Raw genomic sequence first — 15,672 nt, 5'->3', positions numbered from 1 at the left:
GGCAAAACACACACACATACTCTTGGCTGTCTGACGACAAAAACTACCCTTGAAACTTCATCCTTCACCTCCAGATAAGAGAACAGACAGCTGTGATTATGGCTGCTATGCCAAGGCCTTTTCAGCTGTGATCGAGACATCTACCTTGGAGCACAAAATGCAGACAGTAAAAAAAAGAAAAAAAGAATGACGGAGGCTAATTTGACCGAACAAATAAAGAATAAACTTTATTGGATTTTTGCTCTTATTTTGAAAAGGTAAATAAGATGATCTGCCAATGGAATAATGGCATTTTTCCTTAACACATAACCCTGCAACACTTTCAAATTAAGACTCCTTAAACTAAGATATTATGAACTTGAAATAAGTCTTTTTTTTCCCTCGTTTTAAATGTAAATAATCTTATTTTACTCAAACATTATATTACCTGTCTGCTCAAAACAAGTAAAAATAACTAACTTGTTTTTCTGTTTCTGTAGTCCGGTAGCTCATTTCCTGCAAAAGTGCAAGCAAATTCTTACTATCTCAGATCTAAGTTTAAAAAAAAGTTCCTTTGATCTTGATTGATATCAAGCAAGAATAGATTATGTTAGATTATTTATGTTCTGTTGAAAAATGCTATTCAAAGTAAGTGCAAAAATCTTTCAGTGCAGAATGATAACTGCACTTCCTTAACTCAATGTATATAATCTCAAAGCAAGTGCTGTTATTTTACATTACTGATAGATCATTGCACTTATTTTGAGTAAAATCTTCTCAAAAGAAGATCAATAGATCAAAACAACTTTTAGGCTAGATATAGGACGGTAAAGCCTGGTTAGATGGATACACTTGTTGAAATGGCATATTGTTGCACTCTTATCTTTTATTCATGTGTTTTACAATTTTGTTATCTCTGTTTGCTAGTGAACCTATAGCGCTTGGAGAATAACCTACATGACCTGACCGGAGGTAGAATATTGTGCATAAAAAGTTTGTTTACAAGGAGCCAAGGAACTCCCAGTGGAAGTGTGAAAATAAAGATATAAAAAGTCCATGATCATGTTTGAAAACGTGCAAAAAAAATTGGATGCCAAAAAAAACTAAGACACAAGCATCATTTGAAACAAGATGTGAAAGTTGACACAAGTAAAGCTGCAAAATTGGTAGATGCATAGGTAAGTACTGCCCTCAGATGGCGACGGCGTACAGCAAAGTTTCTGTCTACAGGTCACTCCGTGCAAAACTCTGTCTCAGGCTTAAAAACGGCCGTTTAGATAAACATCATCAGGAAGAAATTCTGGCATATAAATTATTTAAAGAATAACAGGGCCTCCTATGAAAGACAAGGTCACTGTTATACAACATCTAATTTCATTATTTCTTTTAATTTAGCGACTGTTAATTTCTCAATAAACGGATAACTGAAGTTCAACTGAAGAAAATCATATTTAGTCAATTAAGGAATATCTTGTCAGATGATGTGTGGCCTTTTAAAATACCTTTAACCTTTAAATAGCTATTAAAAATGCTTTTCATTAAGCTCACATTTCAGCCTGGTGCAGGCCTTCCCTGGACACTGTACATACGCCCAGTGGGCCAACATCAATTTGCTGGCAAGCCTGTCATAATTTAATCAAAAACGTTTATATGAATTGATATGAAATCATTAAATCAATTTTGCAAATAATAAAATAATCTGCATTTTCTATTATATATTATTTTGGTCGTTACCAGAATTTTTATATTTTCATATAAATACATATATATATATATATATATATATATATATATATATATATATATATATATATATATATATATATATATATATATATATATATATATATATATATATATATATATATATATTTATTTTTTTTTTATCTCCACAATGTAGTGTATCTCCCCATTAAATAAAATTATTCATGGTGGGCTACTGTGGCCAAAAATGCCCAGTGCTATTTGCTGGACTCAGTCCAGCCCTGGTCTGGTGTAATATTAAAAATCACTAATGTTTTGATTTTATTAGCTGTACTGTAAGTGAAAAATCATTATAATTAATAGTTAGAAGGTCATGAAAATGTGTGTGTAATGTGTGTAATTAATCTATATAATGTCTTTCCCTTGGCCAATTAAAGTTATTTTTTAATGTTATTTATATTTATTGCATAGGCTATTATTGTATTATATATCATATTTTATAGCAAAAGAATATCCAGAATTCAGCTTGGATATCATGTAAAACATTTTTACACATGTTTATACAATAATGATTGTTTTATGATCCACATCAACTTTACTTTTCCAGACGACAGTCAGTGACATCCTCAAAAGGACTCATACATTTATTTCTAAGTATATGTGCTATTCCATAAACAGAAAGTTAAGTACAATGACGCAGTGTGGTTAAAAAAAAAATAAAAAATAAAAAAAAAAAAAGGTCGTCCAAGCATTAGGGAAGACCACATCCTGGAGAAAACAGATTAAAACTAGGGCTAAATTCTGGGCTTTACTGTCGTTCACTGCAAATATTGTAATCTCTGTATGTCAACTTTTCTTTAAGTGAGGATATTTTCCAACGATTTCAGGATGTAAATAAAAAAAATAGCAAATGAAATATGGGATCTATGCTAAAAAAAACAACAACAACTTCTTTATCTTATTTCAAGTTCATAATATCTAATTATCTTGTCTTAGGCAAAATAAATTTCCTACAAATTCTTTACAAATTTTTACTTATTTTTAGATCAGTTTTTGCAGCGTTGCCACCACTCAGATGTATCACTGCTTTTAAGTAAACATTTCTGTGATATTTAATCTTGAGGTAGAGGATTAAGGCTTGTAAGAATTAACTTAACACCACTTTGCTTTCTCTAAACAGTTCGAAACAATACCATCATGTGCTGAAATCTAACACCAAAAAAAGCAAATTTTTAATTATTTGATTTGTTTACAACACAGAAAATCTTGAGACGGTTTGTCTTACAAAGTTCCAGCACTTGGACACAAGACATTAAATGTATGATTACTAACTGACTTGTCCCAAATTAAAATCCCTGCCTCCATCAGTGGTAAGAGTGGCTACAAGGTAAAAAAAAAAAAATACACTGATGGTTTCCACAACTCACTCGTTTGACCCCCACTTTATAGTTTACAGAGCAAACCAGGGGGCCAGCTACGATTAAACATTTGGCAGAATAAAAAACACATCTGGTCGTATGTCAGACAAAAGTTCCCTTGAAATGTCTGTGTCTCGTTTTATTAGGTTGATGTAGCCTTGTACTCTTTCACATCACTAAATTAGTTCCCCCTAATGTAAAGATTTTATCATCTTGTGTTTCCTCACTAAGGTTTCTAGATTAGTCCTTATTTGTGAAAAAAAGCTATCTTTATAAAACATTCTAAGATACACACACAAACAAGGAGTATGAAAGGCAACTTTATTAATAAAACCCTAATTTTTTCTTTTACAAATCCTTCTCCATTTGACAAGTAAGAAACAGTGCAGCTGTTAAAAAAAAAAGACTTCATCAAATAAAGTTTGAAATAAACTACTTTAGATAATAACAGGTTTTCTAGTAGGTAAAGTTTCATCAGAGATCACAAAAATCCTTTTAAAGTCGTAGGGAAATCATTTTTAAAAGTCAAATCATTGTGGCTTAAACATGTATAAAATTAAAATGTATGACGAAGGAGACTCATCCATGACCTCCGACACAAAACTCTCCTCCTCTTGCATGTTTCCGCTGTCCATAGCGTTCCTTGACAGTGTAGTTTCTAAGTCACCAATTTAGTGCTACTTGGTCCCAATGGAATTTCCCATTGGGAACCTACTGGCACTAAGTTCTTAACTGGTTAGCAAGATGCTTCCGACAAACTGGCCACAATCAAACTTGCTTGTGAACCTTCCGCCATAACAATCCCGCCCCCTTGATAAAAGCTGAATCGCATTCACTTTATTCATGCATGTAAAGTCGTGCACCACTCGGGAAAATTCGGAAATGCAACCATTTGAAGAGCCGTTTCCTTACAACTTTAACAGATATCAGTGTAACTACAGTAAATATATACAGATGACACACTGTTGTGACTGTGAACAATTTCCAGCTAAAAGAACCCACACAAAAATTTGCCAAAGTTTTCTTTGGCTATATCAAAGCAAAAGTTGAGAAAAGCTTTTTAAACAAACGGGAAGTGTTCAAAAGTTAGCTTACAGCATGAATTAATACAGCTAGAAACAACCAAAAAGGCGCTACACCTGGGTGAAGAGATGGACTCAGATCTGAATCTCTAGAGGCTCATAAAAACGATAACAAATGTGGCCACCTATCGCTTGGAGAACATTTCCAGGATTAAAGGTCTAATGTCTGCCTAAGAAGTAGATCAGACAGCTACAGCTGATCCAGAATGCTGCTCCCCTCGTCCTCACTAAAACTTAGAAAGTGGAGCACACCACCCCAGTGCTAAACACATAACACCTGCTCCCTGTACCTTAGAGAATAGACTTTAAAATAGGCATTTAAGTCTATCAATCATTACATGGATTAGCAATAAAATACATTGCAGACCTGCTGTCAGTGGAATAAAACACCAACCACTCAGGTCCTTTGGCCTTAATCTATTTTCTATACCAGAACCAAACTGGGGAAGCAGATTTTACTTTTATTTTTTGTGCTCCATTCATCTGGAATAAACTCCCAGAAAACCGTAAAGAGCATTTTAACCATTTTATTGCTTCAAATCAATATTAAGAATGTATTTGTCTAGAGCGGCCTTTGACTTTGCTATCTAAACATTTTAAGTTCCAGTCTTACTTTCATTACATATTCTTAATCACTATTTTTTTTTTCTTATCAATCATTTTATCTATTTTTATATCTATAAAGGAACCTTTAGAGGCACATAAAGGCAGAAACCAAGTCAACTTTTTATCACCTGAAGAACATTTCCATGAATAAAGGACTAATGTCTAAGCAGGATCCAGAAAAACTAATTCATGCATTTATCTTAGAAATGATCACTGCAGCAGTGTCTTCATCGGTTTGCCAAAAAAGTCCATCAGACAGCTGATCCAAAACACTGCTGCCCGCGTTCTCACTAGAACTAAGAAAGAAGAGCACATCAGCCTGGTTCTGAAGTCCTTCCAATGGCTCCCTGTAGCTCAGAGAATAGACTTTAAAATTCTTCTGTAGTCTATAAAAAAAGATCAGGACCTCAATAAAAAGTTTGTTGTCCGTGTATCAACCTCCCACACCACTCAGGTCTTTTAGTTCCAGCCTACTCTGTTCAACCAGAACTAGAGCCAAATATGGAGAAGCAGAATTTAGTTCCTATGCTCCACTGATCTGGAACAAACACCCAGAGGACTGGAAAAGTGCTAAAAGCCTGAGTTCTTTTAAGTCAAAAAACACATTTGTTTAGAGCTGCCTTTGAATTTTTTTTTTTTAGAGCTGCCTTTAAATGTTCACTGAGGTATTATTAGTTCAAGGCTGTGGTCCAAATATTTTATTTACTGTCTATCTGCTTTTCATTGTCTTTTATTATCTAATTTATGTAAAGCCCTTTGAATTGTCTTTGCACTGAATTTTGTGCTATGAATGATAATTATTATCCTAATAATTATCTTTCATTCTTTTTAACTTTTTTTTGCCTCCATTTCGCTGCAAATTTCTTTTCTTCTCCTGCACAGGACCTTTAATTGTCTTGCCACAGAAATATGCAATAGAAATAAACTCACCTACTTGCCTTGGTGCAGTAGAAACACATGTGTGTGGTGCAGGTGGAGCCTGCGCTGCATCTACAAAGGATAGAAATCCTTGACACAGCTGTTTGGGTTTGACTCCTATGCTTCACCTTCTGCCCATTTCCTGTCAATAAAGTTCACTAGTTTTATAAAAAAAAAAAAAAAAAAGTATATATATATATATATATACACACATATAAATGCATATAACATGCATTTTCACATATATAGAAAAAAGCAGAGAGGACCTTTATTGTCTTTAGAGCATTTATCTACAAGACATATAGATATAAAAAGGAACAATCTAAACAAAAATCAGGACATGAAAGTTTGTTACCCTAAGCCGTTGTATTTCAGTGAAATTAGAACCTCAATAAAATTATGGAATAAAACAATTTCAATAAATAGTTTAGTAAATATCGAAGGAAAATGTGAAAGTGAAATGAAGCACTTCTAACTTTATAACAGCCTTTCCTTTCTCTTGTGTGATACATTTCAAACCAAATGCACCAATCTATGGAATTTCTGACATTTATTAGTTTGATCAGTATATTAAAAAACATTATATGAGACCTGATAGAACAAATTTATGCTTATTTTGCCTATTTGCCATTGTCCACTTCAAAGAAATACTCAAAATGCATTTAAAAAGAAATGCATAAAACATTTTTTATTTTAATAAAATAGCTTGTCGGGTATCTAATAAAAGGACTTCAACTTTTAATACTGCATCAGAACTCACCTATTTTGCAGCTCTTGGTGTTACAAGCAACAGGTTTAATTGTTCACAGACTATTATATTTTCCCCAAATACTGTTTTATTATTGAACATTTACCTTTACTGCACAGCTTTTTCGAAGCCTTGTTTTGTTTAGCACCAGAAAACATTCCAGCCCTGAAGTAGCAGAGCCCATCCCCTTTTTTCCCACACTGCCTTGGAGCAAATAATACTCTTTTTTTTTTTTTTTGTAACTTTTCTTACAAAAAGTGGAGCACTGAGGCTGAGACAGCAGAAGGTGCTGCTGTTCCCCTGCTGTCAGGACACCCCAAAATATCAAGGATCCCCCAAATTAACCTCTGCCAAGAATCGATTTCAGCGTCTTTTTTCAAAGAGGCTGCTCTGAAGTAGAAAAGGAAGAAAGACGCACTGAAAGAGAAGATCTATTTTTGACTTTTTATTTTTTTTTATTAGTGCACTACAGTATTTTCTGCAATGTCTCTGGAAGGTGATGTCTGTGTGGTAACAGGAGCCTGTGGATTCCTGGGGAAGAGACTGGTCAGGCTGCTGCTGGAGGAAGAGAAAGCAGCTGAGATCCGACTGCTGGACAGAGACGTGCAGCTGGAGGTTTTACAGAGTCTGGAAGGTAAAAAAAAAAACTGTTTCCCTTGCATTAACTATTATATAAAAAGACAGAAAAAAACAATTTACTCATGATACATTTTGAATTTTCTAAATAATTTTAGTAAAAGTTATTATTAGCAGAGTATATCTTTTGTTTTACTTGAATAATTCAAAAGAAATACATTTCAACACAAAAAAGTTAATTTTAAGGATATTCTTTGCTAAATAGGCTATTTATGACCACACTATTAAATGTGATACAGGATAACATCTTTTGCCTTTATATGAAAATACAAGAAGCTGGAGTGCAACAAGTCAAACTGTTCTAAAACGATCTTAAAAGTGAACCAGATTTTACAAATTTTATTTGCCAAGGCACGCTTTCAATAAACTGTTAATAGACAGTTGTGATAGCTCACATATGCATGATCGAATGGCTTTTGGACAGTTTTTGGACTAAGATCACAAATCCCTTAAGAATTTAGGAAAAACTTTATAAATCTCCTGTAAAAAAATAAAAATAAAAAATAAAAACTAAGTTTGAGGGATCAACAAAATGGTCCAGCACCTTCACAAATAAAGAATGAAAGTTTTTTTTGTTTTTTTTTTATCTACAAGATTGCAAGAGACACGGCATCACCAGGCTCATAATTGGTGCTCATTTGTAAATCTAGGAATGAATAATATTTTTACAAAGCCAACCAGCAGCAATAAAATGTTGTATTTATTGTCTTTTAGTAAATTTGTATGGCATTTAACTCAAAATTATTATGAAACCACATCTCCATCCTGACTTGCAGACAATTTCTTAAAGGGAAAACATGCATAGCCTTCTAAAACAAAGCAAATTCCTTCAAAAGAGCAATTTCTATTTTAAAGAGAAGTGGACAAATGTCAACTATTTTGACATCAGATAATCCTTGCAAAGATAATATATTTAATATTATATAATACATTATATATTATGCCTCATATATTTTTATATTATGCCTTTTTTTTTATACATAACAGCAAACTTCTGGATATTCTTAAGAGATGTGTCGAAGCAGAGAAAGCCCTCTTCTCCAAAGGAGACAACGAGATATTGACATTAATGCATCAGATTATAACCATGAAGAGTATAATATTGATTCCCCTAAACATCTGATTGTATGTTTAGTGTTTCCCTCTCCACTCCAGTCTCAGGTCTTCTTCCTCCTAAAGCCTTGAGGCACAACTGTCCTGTATTCACCTCTGACCCTTACCAACTTTCGTGTGCTCGGTTAATAGTGTTTTCCCACAGCATAATTCTTCTACCACTATGTTTCACAGTGAGGATCAGGTTGCACCTTAAATTAGATTTCTGTCTCGTATGTTTCCACGTTTCTCCCAACTTTATCACAACAGTTGAGTTTATAAAAGATTAAATGTAACTCATGCGGACTCTGATAGCTACTAAACCATAGTAAGTTTATTCACGTTATCTTCTTCATTCTTTCACCTCAAAACTATAAATTACTTTGGATTAGTCATAAATAACATAAAACGTACTGACCCCTAAAGCTGTACCGTGGTAATATATAGTGTGGGTACTTCTACAAGGTCACTGTGAAGCGATACGACCTGGATGTGTTTACCTTGGGATGTTTCTGCAGATAACCACTGTTGGTACAGTAAGAAGAAGGCCACAGGACCACAGACGTATAAATAATAGTTGCTTTTATCTATGTCCTTCACCTGTTTCAGTTCACCTCAATACTGGGATTAACTAATCCACAGTAATGCAATTTATACCAAATAGAGTTCCCTAACTGAAAAATTGTATCAAATGTTATAGAAATGTAATTAATTTTCAAAAAGCAGGGAATTCCTAAACTGGGGGAGCATTAAAGTTCTAATTCACCTGTTAATAAGTAAAGTCATGTTACCTTCAAAGAAAACAGAAAATATCTGATCCATTAATTAACTGGATGACTGAAACAAAAAGCTACTTTGTCAAGTTATATTACATTTTAAAAATGTATACGTCAGTTATATAATCAAATCTGCGTTTTTATGACACATTACGGCACCCTGCTTGCAAGTATTTAATATTTTGTCTTTTAAGCTTTTTTTTTGTTAGTAAATATAGCTTTTCTGTGTATATTTGCTATGGCAACACCATGTGACCAGGAATATTATGAACGCGCCGGAGCATTGGAGGATAGCAGCCCAGCGCCGGGATTCTATTTTACTTTATTTATTTATTTAAACATAAATGTTTTTATTTTTTTATTTAAGAATTTAACTAAGTATTTATTTAAGAATGCATTTATTTAAGAATTTATTTATTCTATTTTACTTTTTTATTTGCATTTGCTTTATTTTACTCTCCCTTGTAAGCTTGGAGTATAGATCCTTAATTTATTATAAACAGCTGAATTTTGGTCTCTTTGGCATTAACATGACTACAGTATGTACCCATAAAGAAGTTTAAACCAAGGTGAGTCGATTACCCAAAACGTTTTCTCCAGTAAGAGAAGGACTACTTTAAAGCAAAAGAGGAACATAGACATCTGATAAATCATTCAAGAATTGGAAAATGGCTCCTTAATTTAACATTTAAACTTATGTAGCCAGAAAGATTTATGGGCAAATTCTGGTATTCCTTAGTATATAATAAAGTAAAATAGTTAAATAAAAATACTGTTAAATGACATGATTAGAAAATAGCAAATATGTATAGATGAAACACTTTTCAAAACATATTTTTTTAACATGTACATTTAAAACCAGTCCTCAGAGTAATTAATGAATATACGTATCTTATAAAAGGCTTAAGGAGTTCAAGTGACAATATCTACGTTTTACTGTATATTAATCAGTTCTCCAGATATGCTGAGGTGCTTATGTTCCATAATGTAATCAGAAAATTAACTTAAGAGTCTTACTATTCTCTCTACAAGAATAAAAGTTAAAGTACTGTAAAGAACATCTACTCATACAAGTTTTTTTTCCTAAAATTACTTAGTTAAATGTACCTATACAGTTTTCTTTTCTTTTTTTTTCTTTTTTTTCATATTCTAAAAATAAAATGCTTTGTGATTCATCATGTGGTTGTTGCACTTATGCAGGTTTTTTTGACGTTCCGTGAGCAAAGTTTAGATTGCATTCCAGTTTAAGTGAAGATTTCAATTAAGTGTGTCATTTTTGTGTTTCTTTTACTTTCTGATGTTTAATTGCACAAATCTTTCAATCCAACATTATTTAAAATGAAATTGCTAGCACTTGATATAAAATAGTTTCTTTAAACCAAATAAATCTAGTTTATCAGTCTTTTTTTTTCTTTTCGTTCTTTTTGTTTTGTTCCTAAAACCTGGCCCTGAAAAGAGGAGGTCGTCTTATAATCAGGGTAGCCCTATATTCAGGTCAGTGCGGTATTAAAGAGATTCAGGCTTGACTGAACTCTGGTTTTAGGCAGACACATCCACACACACAAATATATCCTTAAACACAAACAAAAAGATCTCACAAACAAAAACATCCCCGCTGACATGTGAAAATTTTTTTCATAAAGTTTATCTTCCAGTTTTTCTTTTAGTGTGTTTGTTATTTTATGGGCTTTTTTTTTTCTCAAAGCGTATTTTATTTTCTCTAAGGTTGTCTTTAAAGATTTAAAATTTTTCTATGATTATTTTTTGCTTCTATATATATATATAATGTCAATTCTTAGGAATATGTCTCAATAGAATTTCAGATGATTTTCAAGATGAAAATAGAAATATAACATTTTTTTATGGAATTTATGATCCTTTTTTTTTTTCTTTTTTCAGACTGTAGAGGCAAGACGATGCTGAGCGTGTTCGAGGGGGACATCAGAGACGGGGATTTCTTAAGAAAAGCCTTGCGTGGCGCATCGATTGTGTTCCATATCGCCTCCATTATCGATGTTACCGAATCAGTGGCGTACAGCGAGATGTACGGAGTCAATGTCAAAGGTAATTTCCTTTACTGCAAACTGATTAATAACAATGATATTTAATTGGTTTGACAGTATACAGAGCAGAGAAGCAGTTTTTGGCCCAAAGTTTTTAATTTTGCTTTTGATAAAATGATTACAAAAATATAAATATAACCCAAGTAGATTTAAAAAGCAGTATTTAAATTATTAAAAGAAGCTATATTTCCAAACTACCCTGGCTGTGGTTGTGTCCCCCTTGGTGATGACTGCCATGTGTTTGAAGTGCCAGGTCACATGATTTCTAAATAACTGGAGAGAGTTGTGGTCCATTCCTCTTTGCTTAATTTCTTTAACTTTGAATCATGGAAGCAATAACGCCTATCTTTAATGCCACAGGGATCTAAGTCTGACCCTTGATTTGTTTTGTTAGTTTTCCTTCTAAAGTGTTTAATATTTGCCTAATTGAATCTGAAAAACTCACACAAAGAGAAAAGACAATTAGGAGAAATGTATTGATACAATCACTTTGTCTTTGGTGCTCAGACCTCGGCAGGAAACATAGCGCTTAATTTTGATAGATATGCTTGAACAGGAGTAAAGAATAGGGCTGTTTCCTCCCAGGCCTGAAACTGGTGGTGGAGTGGAGATAGATGAAGTTGGTCAGTCTGTAGACTGCTGGTATTCTGAGCTTTATGGGGAGATCCAGTGGACTGTGTGATCTGATACTAGAGCTTCATTCAGGGACCTGGAAGATGGAAGTCCAGTTTGATAACACAGGTTGAGAGAACCTGTCCAAGATGAGCAAGCATGAAGCAACAGTGGAGAGGAAAAACTCCCTGTTGGGAAGAAACCTCTGGCAGAACCAGGCTCAACATGGCGGTCTTCTGCCGCACCGGTTAAGATGAGACAGGGAATGCAGTAAGAGTCCGGGAGGAATGACACTCTGATGAAGCTTTAGCTACAAAGGTGGAGGAGGGGCTGGAGGTGGGTTGAAACGGGTCACCTGAATAAAGTCACAGCGCATACACCGCTTGCGCACAGGAGCAGACAGGTGCGTATCAGAGGCCTTTTAAGATGAGCTTTGGATGCTGATTGGCTTTCGTAGAGGTGTGATTCAAAGCTGATTGGCTGTGTCGCAGGTGGATGTATGAAAAAACAAGGAGTTTCTTCTGTTGAATTTCTGCCTAGGCTCCATTAGACCCACCTAATCTTTTTTACTGAAGTCTAGCTTGTGAAGAGACCTGTTGGCAAAGGTGGGATGAATCAGCATGCTCTTTTTTGGTTGTTGGTGAATTTGGCCTTAAAACTTCTCCATAAATACAATCTTTGCTCAATATTTGTTGTTGCATCTTGAACTATAAACACTATGACTGTTTTTGCATAACTTGCTATTTTTTGACGTCCCAGATTAGATTATCTTGATGTAATTTGGGAGACTGCCTACTTCTGGGAAGGTTAAAAATTGCTGTGTTTCCCCAATTGGTAGATAATGGTTCCCACTGTGGTGGGAAAAATTACCATCATATTATTCTCGTATATAAAAAAAAAAAGAAACATTCTCGGGCCCTAATAACCCATCCTAGGAAAGTTTATTGTGACAAAGAATAAAATATAAATAATTTGAAAGCTGCTTTTTTAGGTTGACTTGATCTAATATTCAATTAAATTCTGACAAAACGTAAAAAGAGGAAGAATTCTGTATGGGGCAAATCCAGAGTCATACTGTACCTTTTTGAGTTTATCCCTCCAATTAAAGTAGTTTAATAGTGTTATGATATTTCTTATTGCAGGAACTCAGCTGCTTTTGGAGGCTTGTATCCAAGAGAACGTGCTTTCTTTCATCTACACCAGCACTGTGGAAGTGATGGGGCCAAACCCCAGAGGAGAGCCAATAATAAACGGCACCGAGGACACAAAATATGACACAACTCTCAAGTTCAACTACAGCAAGACCAAGTGGCAGGCTGAGCAGATAACCCTTCAGGCTAACAATGAGACGCTGCAAAATGGAGGCCAACTCTCCACATGCGCCCTCAGGCCTACCTACATCTATGGGGATGGCTGCCGCTTCCTGCTGCACCACATGGGCGACGGGATACGAAACAACAACGTTCTCTTACGCATGTCTGTACCAGAGGCCCACGTGAATCCAGTCTACGTGGGCAACGTGGCATTCGGACACCTCCAGGCAGCTCGTAGCCTTAAAGATCCACAAAAAAGGAACGCCATTGGCGGGAACTTTTACTTCCTTTCTGACGACACACCACCCACGAGTTATTCAGACTTCAACCACGTTTTGATGTCGCCGCTCGGCTTCAGTATTCAGGACAAACTCAGGCTGCCTCTTAGCATCTTTTATATATTGTGTTATTTCCTAGAGGCAATCTGCACGATTCTACGACCGTTCATTCGCATCGTGCCGCCGCTGAACAGGCAGCTGCTCACCTTGTTGAACACTACCTTTACCTTCTCCTATCAGAAAGCCAAGAAGGAACTGGGGTATGTCCCCCGCTACAGCTGGGAAGAGGCCCGCAAACGCACCACAGAGTGGCTCGCCTCTCAGCTGCCAATGGAAAGGCAAAAAATCATGTCCAGTTAGTTCATTATGGTTTAAAAAACGAAAAGTATATTTGAGAACATCGAACATTTCATGCACTGGCTGCAAACACAGTGTGAGGATAGTTCTTATCACTATAATAATTCACATGTTCCTTATTGTACAAACAGTTACCTTAAAATAAATCAGACAGGGTCCATCACAATTATTGGTACACCTTTAAAATATATAAAAACAAACGCTCTTAAATTAACTGTTATTAAGACGCGGTTATGGAGGGTGACTGGTGCCATAATATAATAAACTAATTACTTAAAAAATATTTATTTAAATCTTCTCTGCCTTGCAGCTATATTTGCTGTGATCAGTGGGAATAAAGTAGTTTTAATATGTGTTTAAGTGAGAAAATACACCTGAAAACGTAATCAGTGCAGTCAGTTCATTCAGATTATTATCCTGCCTTCAATATTTTTTTTGTCGGAGCCGCTCAGACCCCCACATACCAGCGGGGCGCCAACAGTATGGATCCCTTCATCAGCAGCGGTTCACCGCGGCAGCTGGTAGGTGTTTTTCATCTAAATAATCCAAACTGCATATTCTGCCGGCAGATTTCTGCATTTTAAGTTAATTTAGGCGTCAATAAACTGTTTAAGAGGAGAGATCATCAGCGCTGTGTCTCTCTCCCTGCGTTAAACGCACCCGACGCGCTGCTTCAGCTGCTCAGACGTGCTGCGCCTGGTGCTCAAAACGCGCCGCGGGACCTTTTGTTGCGCCTTCACGCGCGTCAACCATTGACTTTGCATGTAAACTCGCTGCTTCTGTCGCGCCAGCTACGTCCAGTGTGAACGCAGCGTTAGTCATTCGCTGCTAAGCTCAAAACAACCGCGCCTGGCTTGACGTAGAAACCAGGAGAACAGCTGTGCATATTTACGACAGTGCACTTTTACTTTCGCCCTCTGGAGGGAGCCTCACTGGAAAATCAACACCGGTTGCATAGTGTACCTTTAAATGTATTATTAATTTATTTATAACAGGTAAAACAGGTAAAAAAACTGAATTTATTTATTGAATATATAATCAATTATATGAATCTCCATAAATATATGAATTTTATTTTAAGAACTAAAGTTATTTAATCATTTAACATTCACTAAATGGGCTTTAAATATATTTTTGAAGCTTATTTTGCTATTTTTAGCGGCAATATGCACTTTAGAGTAAATAAAAAATACCCAAAAAGAAGTTTTCCTATCTTGCTCAGTGAGAAGCAGCCAATCAGGGTTTCTATAGGAGAAGCCTTAGTTCCGCCTCCTTGACCTTAATTAAATAGGACCAAAGAATTAATTATATTTTTAATAAATAAATTCCTTATTTTCAAATAAGTAATACATTTAAGTTCTTTTTTCATAAGTTATTCTTTTAATGTATTGTGGCTCCTGTTACTCTCCATACCAGGTGACCCTAAGCTGTAGTGATCTTTAGAAATTTCTTTGCCGACCATCTCCCTTGTCCAACATTGTTTTTAACATTTCAAGTTGTTTTTTATGAAAACTTTCGCTAAAGATTTCAGAAATTAGGAGTCCATAGTGTAAAGGAAAGCTCTGTATTTACATTATTAAGCTTTTTCTCCCAGATTAATTCATGAGAAGGGATCACTCAGAGCAAAAACTTTAAATAACACTTCATAAAGTATATGTATTAAATAGCTATGAGGCATGACAACAGATTTTGACAGAAATCAGCTGTTACCACGGGGTTGCTTCTTCAGAAAGTTGGCCCAGAATAGCAGTTAAAGAAGCATTATATATACACACAGCCTGCCACATCATTACATCATATATGTTTGTAAAGGAGGAGACTTCATTGGCTCTAGCCATGTTAAAATAATACAGTGTTGTTAGATCAAGGACAACCCAAATGCACAGTGACAGAGCTATATGTAAAGAATAATCCACTCTGTACTCTCATTTCATTTCCAAATCTTGTCCTGATTAGATAAACATAAGCCTTCATATTAGGGTTTAACAAACACATACATGATTCATTCAAATAATCCAACAGTAGTTAGTCTCATTCCTAAATTGTGAGAATTATAACACCTGTGCGTTAATAGAATGGCATATTCTCTA

The 15,672-nt window shown here is 35.0% G+C and overlaps 1 protein-coding gene across 1 annotated transcript; it reads left to right on the top strand.

Annotated features, from left to right (window-relative positions):
* The first annotated feature begins 6,749 nt into the window (after positions 1–6,749).
* hsd3b1 (hydroxy-delta-5-steroid dehydrogenase, 3 beta- and steroid delta-isomerase 1) lies at positions 6,750–13,863 on the top strand. Its single transcript, XM_038272376.1, has 3 exons — positions 6,750–7,089; positions 10,859–11,023; positions 12,777–13,863. Exons 1-3 carry the CDS (start codon positions 6,939–6,941, stop codon positions 13,583–13,585), a joined length of 1,125 nt encoding a protein of 374 aa, XP_038128304.1. The 5' UTR covers positions 6,750–6,938; the 3' UTR covers positions 13,586–13,863.
* Positions 13,864–15,672: the final 1,809 nt, after the last annotated feature.

This window comes from Cyprinodon tularosa, unplaced genomic scaffold (assembly GCF_016077235.1).
Source record: "Cyprinodon tularosa strain WSP-4 unplaced genomic scaffold, ASM1607723v1 ctg826, whole genome shotgun sequence".
Lineage (NCBI taxonomy): Eukaryota > Metazoa > Chordata > Actinopteri > Cyprinodontiformes > Cyprinodontidae > Cyprinodon > Cyprinodon tularosa.
The sequence above is the reverse complement of the archived record's forward strand: the minus strand, read 5'-3'. Positions and strand labels throughout refer to the sequence as shown.